General features: G+C 41.8%; 1 protein-coding gene across 9 annotated transcripts in view; it reads left to right on the top strand.

Moving 5' to 3' along the window:
- The window catches only part of LOC118211129 (kinesin-like protein KIF1B), a 65,558-nt gene that overhangs the window by 7,467 nt on the left and 38,993 nt on the right, over positions 1-19,098 (top strand). For all 9 annotated transcript variants that reach the window (XM_035387999.1, XM_035387997.1, XM_035388000.1 and 6 more), the window contains exons 3-7: positions 13,269-13,345; positions 13,647-13,826; positions 13,957-14,022; positions 16,240-16,418; positions 18,671-18,782. In XM_035387999.1, the coding sequence (XP_035243890.1) occupies positions 13,269-13,345; positions 13,647-13,826; positions 13,957-14,022; positions 16,240-16,418; positions 18,671-18,782 (614 nt within the window). The remainder of the gene's footprint in view (positions 1-13,268; positions 13,346-13,646; positions 13,827-13,956; positions 14,023-16,239; positions 16,419-18,670; positions 18,783-19,098) is intronic.

The raw sequence follows: 19,098 nt of genomic DNA, 5'->3' as shown, positions 1-19,098 counted from the left end.
ACCCCATGTCCATTTATCTAGTTTATATGTTTTTTTTGGACTGAACTGAACTCATGAGTAGTTGAACTTTTTCAGATTAACCACTACAAAATTATAGCTACATACTTTGTGCATTCAAGCTACTGTAACTGGTTAGGTATGAAGCAAATGGTTAGGTATTAAGCACCATAGACCCTGCTGTAACAACAAACAAGAAATTAGTTATGACAGTGTGGAACCAAATTGGATGGTATTCTTGTTTGTGGATTTACAGGCACTGATCAAAAAAAGGCCTGTACTGTACGTGTCGTGGCCAAGCCTGTGAGTGCCGGGAATTCAGCAGGAGGAACATGACGGCACTCTTTCACGAAAAAGTCAATCAACTCACTCCTTGTTAATGGAAGTGGAAAGCATGATGTCAGATGTCATTCCAGAATATCTCATTAATGTATGGTCGAGTTCAGCTCTGATGATTAAGAAGGCCGTGATATATGGAAAACGGCAGAGACATGTCCCTGAAACCAGTGGGCAATTAGGCCTACTTGTTTTCTGTAGATGGTGGCATTGTCATTTTGGAAAGACACCCTCCTTTTGAGCATATCAATTCTTTAATGGGGTGAAGATACTCATTTAGTAACATTAAGAAACAATTCATAAACCTTGCCTTTTTAGAACCATGCCTGGAAAATACACTCCCATATTATTATGAAACCACCAGAAACCTTCACCGTTGGATCTTACTGCTGTTTCAACATTTTGCACACTTCTAGTGTAGTTTATCTCAAACCAATTACATTATCTTCATTACTTATACAGTACCTGTCCATGGGATTGTCCATTTCTCCTCATATACCTATGGCTCGTATGGTTGATCATGAACCTGCATTCTGCCTTTGTGAACTATGTGAGTCTACTTCCTGTGAAACAGTGACTGAGCTGCTTTCGACGAATGCGTGCTTCACTGTGCTTTGCTGAATTCAGTGCAGTCATGAGAACACCCTCCAAATATAACTGGATTTTTAATTTTCAGAAAAACAAAAACATTTTTAATAATCAATCAAAATTGTTTAAAAAAAAAAAACAAACAAAACAAAAAAAGCTTTGAAATTGAGCCTGAATCTGTCCTGCAGAATTGGCTCATAACTATGAGCTGATAAGTTTGAGGTTCTCGCTCTCTCAACTATCTGGGGATATCTTCTTTCAGTGTGACTGCTTTGATGACAAAGCGATATATCTGCTCTGTCATCATCCACTCTCTGACCCTGTGGACTCTGTGAACCCGTGTAACGAGCTGTATAAATATCACCTAGCCAGATTTAGTGTAAATTATCTATGGGTAAGCACTGTTGACCACTGGGAAGAGCCAGCAAAGTCTTTAAACATCTGCTGAACCCAACTGACATCTATTCAGGACCTTGACAGTGATAGTCTAGGGATAAATCCCTCTATTCTCTCTCGACTAGACTAGAAACAGTAATTAGATATAGTAGGCCTATGCCTTGCTGGTATCAAATAACTATGGCTGTGGGTAAGACTGAAATGCTTACGTGAAACTTTGTAGATACCAAGATTATTTTTACTTAGGGTTGGCAGTGGTCTCATTAACTGAGACATCCTAAATTTCAGCCAGAAGTGGGTTGACCCACATAGGGCAGCCTCTGTTCAGTATCTCCTTGTGCCCGATGAATTACTGTGACACAGACTATATAACAAAGCAGGAGATTGAAAAACGAATTGATGGCACTTTCCAAATTCAGATGATACTTAAATGCTTACAGTCTGCTGAAAATGTAATGAATTTGGTAAATAAGCACCATCTGGCCTATACCTGCCAATCGCCTCTGGCTCCACTTGAGTGTGTCATTTCTAATATTTGAGCGTGGGAAATCCTACCATTACTATATCCCCTTATGGCAGCAAACACAAAGCTGTTGCGTCCTGAAGAAGCAAATTTCTGATCTCAGATAAAGTTCAATGCATGTTCACGGCAACCATCCACAAAGTGAAGGTTCTGTTCTACATTGAGACCACAGTGTATTTTAGAGTGCTGCAGTTTCTTAGTAAACAAAGGAGTACAGCTGAAATTAAGGCTATTAAGCAAATTCATCTTTAAATGCTTTAAGTGCTCAGGAAATGAAAGCATCTTTGCCTTAGATCATCCATGTCTTTGACAATAGTCAGCTGTTTGTTGTGTCAAAAGAAGCTTTTGTTTTCAGCTGAAGAGTTTCTCCCCCTCATATTTTTCCTAACAATTTGCATATAGATTTGTTTGAAAATTAGATGATGACCATTAAAAAAAAAACAACAAAAAAAATTGATCCTTATATTTGAGCATTGATTGCAAGTGCTGATATCATGATTTAATCGGCAGTCGTAAGCATAGTGCCAAAGCCTGAATCTTTGGTGTCCCTTGTTTTAATGTAGCTATGTAGTGCTGTATTAGAGTCTGCAGGCCTGGTGTTCTTTGACTGAGGCACAGTCCTGAGCTGCTATGTGTTTCCGCAGGAGGGAGGTGGGGGAGGAGAGGCACTCATTGAGGAAATATGCTGGTGCTAGCTGGGCGTCACGTGCAGGAAAGGGAGAGACAGGGTCTGTGGGTTTGTGTCCTGGAGCTGACTTTCTTTTTGCTTTCCTGCTGTGTCGTGACTACTAGTTCCCTGCACAATAAGAGTTAGACCTGACTGGTTATTGAACTAACATCAGTGACGGAAAACAACGGTGTCCACCTCGCGCACACACACTCTTACCTTGCCTTAAATGGTGCAGTATAGTATTCCACTTGGCCCTTCAATGTCATTTACGTTTTTTGTGTGCAGCCTACTGTGAAAGAGACCCAGTACCTCTCTGAGGCTGCTGTGGTTGTAATCAAGCCAGGGCTGGGATTAGTGAAAAGCATGGAAACTTTGCATCACACTCAATGCCCAAGCTTTGGGAAAAGTGAAATGGGAGAGGATTACAGGTCTCGCCATTTGCCACCTCATGAATCATACATTTTTGTCTTCTCTAGAAATTTACAGAAAAACTACAGAAGGCACAAAGATATGAACATTTGTTTATCCCAACACAGTCTCTATTTTAAAATGTATTCGCTACTGTACCAAAATCAGTGAGCTCCATAATGTTTGGGACAAATACATTGGGAAAATTTTGTTTTTGATTTGTCAGTGTATCCCTCAATTTTAGATTTGTAATTCACATGTGGTTGAAGTGCTACTCAGCTTTTATTTTTATACACTTTGGCTTCACCATGTAGAAATTATTGCACTTTTTATACAGATGTCTTTGTTTTGCTGTCTTCTTTGTCTTGTTTTTGAGGAGAGTGTTTTGAATGAGAATCTCTTTGCTTTTGTTGTTTTACGCTCTCATGCTGTTAGTTTTCTGCCATGTCATGTCTACTGTAAGCTAATGCACCAGAGTTGAAGGCCACTTAATCTCTGTGGCCAATATCACAAGGCTCGCGTCCTCTAAATCATTCAGAGATATTAGTGTTTGCTGTATACCCCGCATCACAAGCTTTTTATCGCTCAAATACTGTGTTGTGTCAGGGTGGTGTCGGAGTCTTTAAGTAGGCCTATATTTAATGTAATTACCAATGAATCTCATTCTGAATGGCCTGGGGTTCAGTGTAGTGTTGCGTTCTTTGTGCCGCCGTCCTTCTGCGAGGCATCCCTGTTAAAGACATTGCTCAAACTGCAACTCATTTCAGAAACGCTTTGTTTATGCTTCTCTGGCAGTGTCAGAAACGGAACACGGGGAACACGGAGGCTCAATGCGAAATGTCGGGTGTTTGTGTTTCCTGCGTACCCGGGGGAAGCCATGGCTCCTTCCCACGTTTGTGGGTGAATGGCGTCTTCTGAAGCTTTTCTGAGCGCTCATTCCTGACCTTGTTTTTTTTCCCCGCCCTCTTGCTGCCGGGCGAAATGGAACGCAGCGGGGCGGTTTTGTAGTGTGCGTGCGACCAGCGGTGGGTTCCTTGCTCACTTTTTATTATTCATGAGTCCCTGGTATGGCGAGATTCAACTAATTTAAGAAAGCACACGGTTCCCTTTATGCTTGTTTTGGCTGTGCGCTCTTTGCAAACTAAATCAGGCAGCAGAGTTCCATGAAAGCCACTACTGTAGGTTTCTGCCATCAGTGAGAAATACCTCGTCCTTTAGCAAGTTGGTCTCACAGACGCACACACGTACACGCACACCAGTTACATGCAGGCTAATCTGTTCAGCACAGCATTTCATTTAAAAACATAATTATTTATTTAGGCAAGAGCTTGTTTTTGAAACCGAAGGCCTTAAAACTAGAATCACTGTGCAGAGCAGTTTCATGTTTCAGTTAAATATACAACAAATAGGCTCTAATAAGGTTATGCCCAAATTAAACATTACAACAACCCTGCATTTCACTATTATACAATGTATACTACTTTATCTACTTTGATGTAAACTGGAGGGGCTTGCAGAGCCATTTTTTCCCACTGATATTTGACTGCTTTTTTCCTCTATCAAAAGTCTTTTTGCTTTTCAGATGCAGAATTATCAACAGATAATAAGAATTTGCTCTTCATAAAAAAATAATAATAGACAAAAGAGCTGGTTTTGGACTTTACTCCTTGTCATGTTGAGGTCAGTTTTTATTGTGGCCCCTGACTTCCTGTCTGTTGACGGGGACATTCATACTGTATGGGTCTGGTCTCGCCGGCTAATGTTTGGAAAGCTTTCCAGGACAAGCTTCTAATTTTAAAATAGCATTTCCTGTATTTGCTGTGTACTGTATCTCATGGCGTGGGCATGGCAACCCCCTCTCCTCCATAACGCCAGCTGGGCTCTTAAAGTATCACCTCACACACGGCTACAGCAGTGAAACTGGGGGAACAAATTTTAGATCTAAAACGAACAGCATTTGTCTGATGTTTTGTTTTCATAACATAGCAACAATATTTTCAAAAGTGAATGAAATATGAATAAAAATACACATTTATTTTGACAAGATTCATTTTCTCTCATTTGTCTTTTTTTTGCTGGTTTCATGTGCAATTTTTCTGAATTATGTGAATTGTGGGCTATTTAACATTTAATGATAATTGCATCTTTGCCAATCATATGTATGGTATGGTCAGTTTCACTGTATATCCTTTGCTCCAGTTAATTCCCTGTGAGACAGAACTTTTTTTCTCTGTTTGAACAAATAATGTAAAACTTTATTGCAAATGTATTCACTGAAAGCTCTAGAGAGCAGCCTAACTATCCATTAACAAATGTTATTTTCAGAATACAAAATGCCCCCTAAGTGTCCCCTGACTCTTCTGCAGTGGAATGAGATGGCCTCAGCATGTTTGCAAGGATATTTAAACTGTCACCTTCTCCAAGAAATGCCAAGACACCTATTGAGTGTAAGGCTGACCCCAAATCAGTTTGGACTGATCCTTTAAAAAGACATTCAGCATGTAGGCCTAATTATTTTCTAATGACTGACCTCAGCTGTGTCATATTTTTTCTTACCATATTTTGTTACCATATTGGTTGGCACAGAGTCAAGCTGGCCAAAGGTCGCCCAACAAACCACAGCCAACACTAGTACCAATTTGGTGCGGCTTGCTCGCCTTTGGTGTGGCTTGCTCAGAGTTCTTTGACATTTGTCTGTTGGTTTCTGTACTGAAAGGAAGACATTCTGATAGAATCGGCCAATTTGGCTATTTAAGGTTAAGGTGGCCTTGCTTTTTCTTTGCTTCGGCAATGGTGGCTTACCAACTCCATTGCAAAGCAGGACATCTGCTCTATAACTGATCCAAGTGCCTCTGGTGTGGGCCTTGTATTGATAATTATTTACACCCATCATTAAATGGCCAAAGTTTACTGAATGTAGATTTATTTTGCTTTTTGTTCTCTTTTGCTGTTACAGTATCAATGCGGAAAGAAATGCAATGTTTTGGGTAGCCAGTCAGATATATGGTGTCATTTGGTGGACAGCTGTAGAGAGCCATTTTTATGTGAGAACTGTTGCCCTTGGCAGTTGGAATACCGCACTGTAGAGCTCGGTGACTCCTTCCCCTTTAAAACATTTTTTTTTGTTTAATGTAGTCAGAGAACCCACCAGGTGGTTCTGTGTATGTTTGCGTGGGTAGGCGATGTGCAAAGCCCGAATACCGTCCCGTGTGGGCGGCTGATCTGTGGCATGCGTTCAGTGGATTTCCACAAGCAGTACTTCCCAATACAATCACACAGGTCGTGCGGCAGGCTTCTCCCCTTTCCTCGCTTTGAGTCTGCTGGCATATGCAGTGGCCCCTACCATCTGCTACACTATTAATAGGCAGTGCTATATTCCCCAGCAGCCGGGGAATGGTGCACTTTACCAGATGTTTCCAGGTGGGTGTCTTGCTTTAAATGAATAATAATAGCAAACACTATTTCGGCCGTTTCACTTAATCATTTAGATGAATTTCCAAGATGCATTAGTTGAGGATATTTGTATAGTGTTCAAAAAAGCACCAAGGATTTAGGTCAGTTTTACATCCGCTGCAAAGCATTAGGCCTATATCTTGCATCTCCACTCCCTACAGGAGATCAGGGATAATTTTTGTCATTATATCATTGCATACTCTCTAATCTTAGTGTGAAGTGCTTTGAGTACAGTTTAAATACATATATATATATATGCGTATATATATATATAGGCATATGTGTGTATATATATATAATATTTGTATACATCATGTTTTATAGCTTTATAAGTGTACATTTTGTCTCAGTACTGCCCTGTGCAGTTACATCTCTTATCTTGGTGAAACGTGGAGTAAATGTGTATGTTTAAATGGAGCTTCAACAGGATGTGTGAATTTTGCTGTATACATTCTTTGATGATTGCTGATTAAACAAGAGAATTATCTGGTAAAAGGCTGGTAATAATTCAGAATGACATATTACCTTACATGTGCAGTGTCTGTTGCTGAACATGACAGTTCATGAATCTCCTCTATGCTGGTTTCCTTTGCGTCAGGTGAAAAGGGTTAAGATATGAATTGAGTGTCAGCCTCTCATTTGGATGTTGCAGTAATAACAGATTTGAGCTGTGCCTTCACCACCGATAGGGCAGTCAGTCAGAGAAAGTTGATTTAGTCTGCTTGTAGACACTGCCTATTATAGTGCTACACACCTACAGTACAGAGTGAAGATGTGTTATATTAATGTTATGTGATATTGCAGAAGGATTGTTTTTGCTGGTGAGACATATTTGAGCAAAGTAAAGTAAAAGGAACTGTGGCAACATGTTGGGGTTCATGGCTGGTGGGGCCAGATTTTCCCCGGGCATTGCAGTTGATGTGATCAGCTGTTTAAAAAAAAAAAAAAAAGGTGTGTACTGTTGTGTGTCAGTTGCTAGGCATGGCTGCTGACTTGGTCAGTGCTGGAAAGCCCCAAGCCAGCTTGAACTCCAGCACCTGTGACAAAATCCTCGCATCTACTGTCACTGACGTCCTGATTAACAGCGGCTAGTTTGGTTATGACAAGTAGGTTATATTAAACCATGAAGTATCTCTGGCTTCAAATGGGACTTCAGTCTGTCAGTGCAGATAACCTCAGAAGTGAACTTCCAGAATCCTTCCTGGTTCTATCATTGTGGTGACACAGTAATATTGATGGTTGTATTTTGTGGCTGTTAGCCTATACGTTGGGCACTCATGCTTGATATTAACGGCATGGTTTGGAATTCAGTTTGAATGTGAAAGTCATTCTTATTCTACTCATTTTGGGCATCACTTGTCTGTTGTTTTCCTGGAGAGCATGTTTAAGCCCTCTATCCCTGAAATATTCCTTCTCTTATTTAGACTGATTATACATGCAATATTTGTCAAACGTATGTTACTGCATTCAGCTTTTTTTGGAATGTTTTAAAGGAGAGTAGACCCACCTTATATATTTTTTCACTTTATTCAAACGGGGGAGGGGGGTGGGATTTACAGATATGGGATCACAGTGCAGAAAGTTCCATGGCTGGGAATGTAACTATCCCCCCCCCCCCAGCCCACATGGGGGTACTTGGTTGAAAGTCGCCGCCCTATGGACTGTGTCTTGTATTTCTAATTAAGCTATTTTTGTGTCTCCATGTACTGAGTGTACAGTGCAGCTGTATAAGGCTGTCTGGCTATAGGGCACAGTACTGTGGCAAGGCTGTGGGTGTGCTGGGGGTCCCGATAGAGACATTGGCACATTCCATCGCATTAGGCCTGCTATTCACACCCAGGTCACCTCTCACCGGCTGAATGGAGAAAAGGCTGATCTGGAACTCAATAGCACCGTGAGCTATACAACACCCCCCCCCCCCCCCCCCCCCCCCCCCCATACCCCATCCCCAAAGAACAGCTGTTATTTAGACTTTTGACCCCACCCCCTTTATTTTAGACACGCTCATTTGTCCTGCAGGGGCCGGGCTGCCTGGCCCTTGGCCGGCACGGTGGTGCAGTGGTGTGAGCACTGTTGCCTCGCAAGGAGGTTTCGGGTTTGAGTCATGGCCGGCCTGGTTCCTCCCTGCGTGGTTTGCATGTTCTCCCAGCTTTTAGTGGGGTTTCCTCCGGGTGCTCTGGTTTCCTCCCACACCGGAAGACATTCATGTTTGGTTTGGTGCTCTCCCGCTGTTGCTGTTGACCAAGGCACTGGGCCCCAGAACTGGAGTTGGTACCCGGGCGCTGCACTGTGGCTGCCCACAGCTCCCAAGTCCAAATGCAGAGGACAAATTAGCCCGTGAGGTTCAATAAAGGGTATCTTATCTTAACCGTATTCCTGGAAAACTATCGTCCTATAGGTTTTTACTCCAACCCTAACAAAGCACACCTCATTCAACGGCTAGAGATGTCACTGAGCTGCTAATTAGTAGAATCATGTGTGCCAAACTATGGTTGAAATGAAAATCTACAGGATGGTAGATCTCCAGGAACAGACATGCTGGAAAACATACTGTTGCCTGTGCAGTGCCCAACAAAAGTAGATTCCTCTGGGTTGGCTCCACTAGCTGTCAGTCAGTCTTTTTTGGTGTCTGTAGGTCAGGTGATGTCATGTATAATCTCAACTTTCCTTGTTCATTCATCTTTAAGTGATTGTATTCTTGAATGTAACATAAAATGGGGTGCCAGCCAAAAAATATGTATTGACCATTTCATTATATTGTATAGGCTAGGCCTATATGTTTTAAATAGTGATTGCTGAGTTCCAAATATAGCCTAGTTCTCACAATTTTATTAATAGATCAATCCAAAACATTGCTACGAGCTACCTCTATGTTGCTTTAAGTATTATCAGTTTGTATATGATCCAACTAACTATGTCACTCTTTGTGCGTGAAGATCTTCATTGTCTGATTCAGTTATTGAGCCATGTAAGCTGAAGGTTTAGCTGTCTAGCCGTATGTAGGTTTATAGCTGGAGTATTAGTCTACAGTGAAGTGTGTTCAAATGAGAACTAAATGAGGAAGGTGGGGAAATGAACATGTGACATAGATTGCAGTTTAACACTCACTGTTTTTGGCCTGGTGTAATTCTACAGTAAAGACCACCAGCTATCACATTACATTCTGAGGACTTTTTCAACTGTTAACAGTGAAACACATAATGAATAGTACCTCAATATAGATAAATTATATAAATTGCATAAATAAATAAATATTGTAACAGACAATGGAAAGTTTTATTTTGATTTGTTTTCCATTGCGCTTCAGAAAGGGTACAGTTTTTTTTTATGGAAGAAACGAATAACATCATGCTTTAAATTCAGGTCAGTCAGTTTTCAGACTGTGCAGGCCCTTGTTGTGGAAGCCTGTTTTTCTGTGTTCTCAATAGAAAGCAGTTTCAGAAATTGACAACCTAGCCTAGGTTGTCATAGCGACCAGTATTAAAATGCAGTACCTGTTGTCAAGGAAAGTAAAGTAAACCTGATGTTTGGGACAATTAAATTGATATTACACAGAGCGAGGCGATCAGGTTCTTGGGCTGAGTTAGTCACGTTCTATTTTTACAGAACGTGTCGTTATCTGTCACGGGGACTACGGAACACCGCCATTTCACGTAACGCGAAGGACTGGCTGATTGTGCTCTCATTGATTTTTAACTGGTGAACTCATCTCTTGAAAGAGACATTAGTTTGCAAGATATTTTTTTTAATCAAATTTAACTGAAGTCATTACATAACATGTCATAATGTATCTACCAAGCTCTAGGCTGGCGGCAGATTATGCTTCTAGGTAGCCAGGTAGCCGTTAGTAGCCCTACTCCAACCCAGTACTGTGCAGGTTCAATTTCAAAAGCAAAAATATTGTTCAAGAAATAGACACAAAAACAAACTCAATTTTCGAAACAGGGATTATTTTTCTTCTGATCATTTGTCACGATTTTAACAAGTGTCTGGTATGACCTCACTGCATGAACACTCAGAAAAGTGAATCATCTCCTGAAGAGGAGTGTCTCCTCTTTCTAAAACAGGCTCTCTCTCTCTCCTGACCAGGCTCAGAGGCAGCCAGCTTGCCTTTTCTCAAATTTACACCAGCTCTCAAGGCTGGGGGCTGGGGTTTGGGGGTTGGGGGTTCAGGGTTCAGGGAGGCGGGGGTGGGAAACGATGAGGGTACAAGTGCCTCTGAGTAACACTCACTAAAATCTGATCTGGACATGAGAGTTTAGATCACTGCTTTTAATAGGCAGACAATCGGTGAAGAGAGTTTCCCTCTGCCCCCCTGTGCCTGTAGCAGCTCTGGCTCTATTCTCATGTGTCCACTTCTAATGATATAACAACAATGTAACAGAGCTACACCCCCCTCCCCCCATTGCTAGCTATTGGCCCATCCCATCATTGTAACATCCCCAGTTAATATGGGTCAGTGAGAAGTGCATGACATCAGCCCCCCCCTCCTTCTTTAACCATGACGACTTTCGCGCCATAGGACTAGCGCCATTAATTCAGGCAAATCGCAGGCACCTGATCAACCAGAGGAGGCGCTAGTGAGGAAAAAAAAGTTCAGGAAGGATTCTTTTGCTATGTGAACCACTGCTCTGAACGGGGGAAAGTGAAATGGGTTCAAACCTGGCCATGAAAAAAAAAAAAACTTTTTTGTTAAGAACCTGGCAGTAACAACAGGCCACGGACCCAGGAATGGGTGGCTGAGGCTTGGGGGTTAGGGGGGCTTTTGCTGTGTTCTCTGTGGGTTATCACTTGTCTGTCCCCTCAACATGGCTGCAGCATCTATTGTATACCAGATCTCCCTTGGGGTGAAGTGGCCTCCCTCTGTTTGGCTGTCCAAACTGTTTGTGAAGGGCATTGTCTTTGACATTGGAGGGTGTTGGGTCTCACCGTCAAACGGAGGAACTGCTGATGTTCAAAAATGTTTCCGAAACGCAGCATCCAAACATGACTGAGCTCTTAATGTTGACGGCGTATTGGTGTGCTGCTATATTTGAAGTCGTTTGGTTGAACCTGTTTTTTGTATTATTTTTTCAGTTTTTTTCATGAAGCGCACAAAATTTACGATAATTTTGGTGACAAGGATAATAAAACAAAAACCAAAGGATATCAATGCAAAGTTTAGCAAATTGTCATCTGGCCAGAATTGGAGGAATTTATTGAATTATACTTTCATGCAAAAAACTATAATACAGCATGAACCTTGTGCACACACACACATAGGCTACATCTTTATATATATATATATATGTGTGTGTGTGTGTGTGTGTGTGTGTGTGTGTGTGTGTGTGTGTATCGCCATACGTAAGGTTGTGCCTTAAAAAGTCAGAGCTGCATGGTTACTTGGCAGAATCGTCACTTCTGTTGCTTCGTTTGTGTTGTTGCTAGGCTACAAGCGCTCTCATCAGATTGGTCAGTCGATCCTTTATTTTCCGCCGCCCCCCCTCACCCCCCGCCTCTGTGGCCCTGATGTGTTCGTCCAACAGCCTTAAAATCCAGCAAGGCCCTAGCTGACCCACCCCGAGGCAGTTCGGGGGAGGGGGGAGGGGGGGGGGGGGCTTCATGAACAACTGCAGCTATTAATACACCCCCTTACCTCTCATCCCTCTGTCCACGGCAGGGCTTAGCTTTCTGTCTGCACTAAGACTGGGGGGTGGTGGTGGGTGGGGGTGGGTGGGGGTGAGGGGCTGTGTGCCTGGTGGGGCTCTGCTGGGAGTTTGGGAGGAACAGCATGCCGGGCATGGCAGCAGATTCCTGTTCGTTAGGACTGATCGCAGTCCAGAGAGGAAGAGGGTCGGGGAAAGGAGACCACGGGAAATGTCGCGGTGCACCAGGTGCACGATCCGGTTTCACCATGTCAGACGAACTCAGCAGCCCACGGTGGCGCGGTGTGTCACTGTCCCCAGTCCTGAGCGTGATGAATATTTTCCTGCATGTGTTAGAGTGCAGAGACATCTCGGGAAGTTGACGTGACCCCCTTTGGCTAAAGGTCGGTTTTGCGCTATGGCGCACGTGTAGGAATTGAAGTGGATGGCGGCTGCTGTCCCCCATCAGACTGCATACGTTTGCGCGTTGCATCTGTACCTGTGATTCAGTTTGACATCAGTTTCCTTTGCTGCACAATTCCTTGGTCACCGCTCTCATCCTGTAAACAGGGCTCTACGCTATCATTTTGAAAACTTCAGGAGCATACCACTGCATACAGATTGCTGTAGTAGATTGATGCTCCTAAAATTGGAGAACTTTAGAGCCGTGGTAATAAAAAATAATAAATAACCATAGTGACGATGATAAAGTAAAACGCTGTATAGTCAAGAAGTTAAATTAGGTTTGAACATGTGGCTCTGTAACTTGTACCATTCCATATAGGCCTATTAATTGTATTCACACTTTGACATGAGTTGTGTCGGGTGAGTCAAGGTTTGACTGATGGTAGCTGGGGGGAGAGCTGTTGTCAGGAATCTGCAAATCTTGTCTGATTGGCTGCTCCCATCTCTTGGTCTTCATTATCTAAAAAGCAAATATTTGCAACCTCTATTCATTTCTATTAACATGATACATGATAAATAGATGTTTTACTTTATTGTCAATTGTAAATCTTGTAAATCAAACAAGCAGTGAAATGGTAAGGAAATAAAAGTGATTTAATTCAAGAGGAATCTGCAGAGAATTATATTTTTGAAATTTTTTTTATGAAAAATTTTTTTTTTTTTTTTTAAATCACATTGGTGGTTTTGCCTGAAAGCTAATTACTGTGCCCATCTTGTATAGAATACATATATTAGCCTATCTGTGTGCATTTATAATGGAGTGATAACAGAGCGATGAATGAAAATAAATCTTTCTGTCTTTTTACAGTCATTCTAAACCCAAAAAGCCCAAAGGAACCAGCAAAGTCCTTCAGTTTTGACTATTCCTACTGGTCCCACACCACGGTAAGCTTATGACTGCTGTTTATCTTCTCCAAGAGCTCACCTTTTAGACTTGTGATTCCATTTTCCTTCAAGTGTCACTATAAAATGTCACCCCCTCCTCCCCATTAATCTTCCGGATTTTAAATGCACATTGGTTTTGCAAATGTATCCATGGATGCGTATAAAAAATGTGTCAGCTGAAAAAGGCATCAAGCTTTCAGCTTGCCTGTTTGATGTTTGTGTTCACAGGATTGTTGAAGGTGTTACAGGTGGCCTAGAGTAATTGTCTGTCTGTCTGTCTGTCTCTCCATGTTCTCCTCAGCCAGAGGACCCCTGCTTTGCTTCCCAATGCCTCGTGTACAATGACATTGGGAAGGAGATGCTGCAGCATGCCTTCGAGGGCTACAACGTCTGCATCTTTGCGTACGGCCAGACGGGGGCGGGCAAGTCCTACACCATGATGGGCAAGCAGGAGGAGGGGCAGGAGGGCATCATTCCGCTGGTACGCCACTTCAGCACTTCTGAGATTTGCTCTCGATGTGTATCATGTGATACGAGTCACTGCTTCTCTTCCCTTCCCTTGTGGATGCCCAGTGATGGTGGTGCGCTCTCCTTTCTGTGCCCCCTCTTAGCTCTGCGAGGAACTCTTTGAGAAAATCAGTGACAACTGCAACGAGGAGATTTCCTACTCGGTGGAGGTGAGTGCCTGACCCCCTCCTCAGGTTCGGCGATGCAGGTGAAGCTGCATCCTCTGTAGCTCCATTGGCGTTGCTTCCCAGCCATACTTTAGGCCTGGTGATGAATTCTGTCACAGCCGAGCTGTATTAGAGATGCAGTTTTTTTGCGAAAGGGCCTCATTAAGACAAGCTGCTGGGGGGATCCACTTGTTCAGTGAGCACACAGTGACTGTTTCATAGTGGTTTCTCTCTACATTCTAGTTGAGTGACTTATTAACAAGGCTCCTCCTTGCTGTTGTGCTTCCTTATCTCAGTCAAGTGCTTAGTATTCGCCAGGTGTGCAGCCATGCTCCGTCTGAATGAGAGAAGCCATTTAATGTGATTTTTCTCTCCTCAGGCTGCCTTCGCTGGATAAGTTACCTTTAATATTTTATTTCTGATAGCAGCGCAATTTTGTACTTCCAAAGATCAAATTTGGCACCCCCATTCAATGTTATTTTTCCTGAGCAACCTCCCATGCACCAAAAAAGTTTACTAAATGCAGTATTGGGGAAAATAATGAAAAATAGTACTGAATTAAATGGAGCACAAGTTGAAATTAAAGATCCTTACCCAGGGGACCATACGCGTGCCTAGCCCACACACAGGCATGCCCTAATGTATGATGTGTAAGATAATAAGTGATATATTGAGAGAAACTTCATCTGTCTGATGTGGGTGGTAGTGTGCCAGACCATTTAACTCCCCGGCTCAATTTCATAGCCGTGTCCAACAGCTTGCGTGAGGTTAATGCGCAATACATACTTGAAATATACAGAATGCATTCCTTAGTCTACTGCCAATTTAATGAGCTGTTATGTCTGGAACAGTGGTAACCATAGTTTATTATTAAAACGCATGTCTTGGAGGTATAGTATTCTGTTGAGTCATCTCCAGTCAGGACATTTAGAGTATGCATAATTTTTTTGGCTTTGAAATGTTCAATTAAAAAAAAAAATGCTTTCACTTTCATGCAGACATTCCATACAGTATTTATTATTGTGGTATGTGTGTTTTCACAAAGCAGCCGTTGATGTATATAATTTGTACAGTGGATGCATTTGTCTGTGAAACAATAACAGTAATTTAACATTGTTTTGTTGGTCTGCCGTTGAATTTCTGCACTGAAAGTTGATGTGCTTCGGCTGTGGTAAATAAAAGCCTCATGATAGGAAGGTGCCCTCCTTCTGCATGTAAATGTGCTGTCTCTTTTGGGGAAGCCTGTCATAAAATGATTGGCAGTGTAGTCGTGTGCATTCCTTTGAGAAATCAGTGTGCTGAACGTGAGAGAAAAACAACGAAACCGACACACTGGCACATGCTAGAGACCCTCGTGTACAGATTTTTGTTCTGAACTGGTGAAAGTGACCTGTTCATTGGGACAGGGTTCATTGCATGTTCTGTGCACATTTTCTTGTTCTCTTTTATGTTTTAAATGCCCCAGTGATCAGAGGTGTCTTCAGCTATCTTGCGGTGTCTTTGAAAGATATGTTTATTGAGACATCTACTGTAAGTTACCAATTCGGCCCTGTGTCACAGGCTCATTGTCATTCGTTGATATCTGGGGAGTGTGTTCATTATTAGGTTAACCATGTTCTGCTAAAGGATCAGGATGAAAATATAGAGAATCATTAACAATATTTCTCTTAATTCTCCCACAAATTCCGCAGCAGAGAGTTGAATTAGTACCAATTAAGCTGAAATGGTCGCAGAGACTTTTGGTTGAAGCAGAAATTATCTTGAGGAACAAGGCCAATAAAATCTCGAGGCCATAACTATGATATGTACCGGTGTAAATCAGAGCAGCAGCGTTTCATCATATGGTTCACACTACTTAAGTAGTGTTGTACAATAGTACCAGGGGCAATAACATGAGTAAAAACTATAATTACAGGAACAGAATATACTACCATGTAGATTAGATTTGATAATATATTGTCAATTAATTGTGAATAATGTATTTATTTCAGTGTTTTTTCAAATGTATTAAATTAGAAAATTAACCCTGATCTGCCCTTTCCACTTTTGTTGGCTGTGGAAAATAGCTGGAGGAAGTATGGAAAGTATGTTAATTGTATTCAATATTGACTGGTAAAAACCTGACAAATCCACAGTCGTTGTCAAAGTTTCAACAGGTCGGTGTGTGGTGTTTGTGAAATGAGCGATCAGGTTAGAAACCACAGAGAAATTGTGTTTTAGGTCAGCTACATGGAGATCTATTGCGAGAGGGTGCGGGACTTGCTGAACCCCAAAAACAAAGGCCACTTGCGGGTCCGAGAGCACCCCCTCCTGGGGCCCTACGTGGAGGACCTGTCCAAGCTGGCTGTCACCTCCTACACTGACATCGCTGACCTGATGGATGCTGGCAACAAGGCCAGGTGAGCCTAACGAGAAGAACACATAAAAAAGTGAATCCGTGTACGTTTACCTGTGACTTGGCTCTGTGACGCAGCCCAATTTTAAATGATCTTTAAAGTTTCATTTCTAATATGCCAAAATGACATTGTCCTCAGAGGCATTGCCTTTTCTTAATCCCACTTTATTGGATTTATTGGTTATGAATTTTCTATGCATTATTCTTCTCTCCTGATATTTTTTGAATGGCCTATGGTTAATTTATCTCCTTTCTACTGAATCTCGTGTAGAGCTATATTAGTTATCTGCTTTATGCATTTGGAAGGAAGCTGATTAGGAAAAGATTTTATTGGAATGAAGCAAATCAGTTGTAGCCCCTTTCTCAAGGGCATTACATCCGAATTGAGTCTCAAATCTACGACCTTCAGTCTTCAAACCCAGTTGACTAATCTCTACCCGCACAACCAAACTTCCCATCTCCATTTCTCCCAGGACTGTGTGTGGTTTTGATGTGCTTATTACAGTGATTCGCATTACAGAAGCAGGCGTTTTGCCTGACTTTCTGCATTTTAAATAGTAGTATACAACAGCTGCGTGCTACCTGGGAATTAAATAGGCAACATTCAGGTTACCAGCCCAGTTCTCTAACCGCTGTACTACACTGATATCCCCTCATATCCCACAGGATGATCTTGAGCTCTGATCTGTATCCCTAAGGGGATACCTACAGTAGTGTGTTTACCGTGTGTTTCTGAAAATGGCTTCTTTTTTTGTGTGTGTTCGTCCTCCGGGTACCAGCGGTAAATAGCCTTGTTTTTGTCTCTGCTTAATCAGTTTTTTTTTTTTTGGATGCTGCCACAACCTGGCTGCCTTCTTGGTCTTTCCTTCCTCCAGATCAGTAAATGATCAGATCAGCATCACCAGTGAATGGGGGGGGGGGGGCACACCGGCCTCTTGCTGTTTCCCATCTGTGCCTGTCTCTTCCTCCCCTGCTCATTAGTCATCTTCCGTTATCCGTCTCTGCGGACTGATTCATTGATGCATTATGCGTCTGCGTTCCAGGAATACTGCAGATTGAAACACCAATGAGAAGCAGAGTAGCCCCCAAGCAGAGGAGAGATATCCCTCATACATGCCTTGCATACGTGCCTTGCGATGCACACCAGAGCTTTCTGTGTTCTTCAGAGAAGCAGTAAATTATTTCACCCAGGAAATGAAAACCGCACATTCGGGAATGTTTTAATTGATTTAACTGATTTCATACCGTATCTATTTTCAGTTTATTAACTTTTATTTAACCAGAGTAGGACAATGAGACCTAAGTTCTCTTTTACATGTTCACTCTGTGAATTAAAGTAATTAATACAGGGTATCAAAAAATAAGTGTAAAATACAAAATTGTAAAACTAAGTGTGTGTATATATAATATACAATATGATTATAAAATATAACTATGTAAATATAAAATGTAAAACAATATAAAACTACAAAGCAAGAAATTAAACCCTGTACTTCATTAAATACTCCATTAAGATATTTCTGCAATTCATTCCATTTAAGTGGTGCATAGTATTTGAAAGCCTTTCTGCTTAGTTCAGGATTAAAACGAGGCGCCTCTAAGGTGAGCCATTCTGGGGATATTGTATGGCAGGCTCTCACTCTGCACTATGGTAATGATGAAAGCTAAAATGGAAGTTTGCCCCAGCAACGCTTTTTAAATTAAAAGCAGGAAGTGATTATTTCTTTGGTCAGTGAGGGACAGCCAGTCAATATTCAGATAAAAGTCGCAAAAACAAAAATTTATTTCCAGAAATGAATCTTGAGGTGCTATGGTGCACTGCATCTGGTGACTTCAATGCGGAGACAGCCGATTGCATGTAAATAGTATCGCCATAGTCCAGGACTGACATGAAATTTTACATTTTACCAGCCTGTGAGAAACATGCCTTTTTTCCATTGAAGAAGCCAAGCTGAAATTTCTGAAGTTTGAAGTTTTTTTAAAATTAATCTGTACAATATGCAATTTACCTGAATTTTTTATTCGCACAAAAACCAAGGTATTTATGAGATGATACCCTTACAATCTGAGACCCACATAAGGACTTAATGCCTGAATCTATGGTTTCATTCGCACTTCTAGTGAATGTATTTTGATTTGTCTGCATTTAGTACTAATTTAAGATTATTGTGAGCTAATTATGCTTCTGTAAATGCAGAAAGTCTTGTTGTTATTACTGTGTTGTGTGCTGATATGTTCGATCCGTCCTCCCCTCAGGACCGTCGCCGCCACAAACATGAATGAGACCAGCAGCCGATCCCATGCGGTTTTCACCATCGTCTTCACACAGAAGAAGCACGACAGTGAGTCTGACCTCGCCACAGAAAAGGTGAGATTCACCCTCATCGTTCATTCATGAAATGTCACCTCTATATTGCCAACCAGGTCTAATTTACCAAATAAATACTTTAATCTACCGCTTTAGTGCAAAATACTTAAATACGGTACTTAAATATTGGAATGATTTGTCTGTTTCATGCTCGCATTCTGCAGAAATGTCTCTTTCAATCTGGGTAACTAACCATTCTCCTTCAAGTGGGCTGGCATTTTTTGTGCCTTCATTACCAACCTCACTTCATTAACTCTATTCTTCAGGAAATTTTGTTCGGTTACCCTTCCTGGCTAAATTTAGGTAAAGTAAAATG

The sequence above is a fragment of the Anguilla anguilla genome, chromosome 13 (assembly GCF_013347855.1).
Source record: "Anguilla anguilla isolate fAngAng1 chromosome 13, fAngAng1.pri, whole genome shotgun sequence".
In the NCBI taxonomy this organism is placed as follows: Eukaryota; Metazoa; Chordata; class Actinopteri; order Anguilliformes; family Anguillidae; genus Anguilla; species Anguilla anguilla.
The sequence above is the reverse complement of the archived record's forward strand: the minus strand, read 5'-3'. Positions and strand labels throughout refer to the sequence as shown.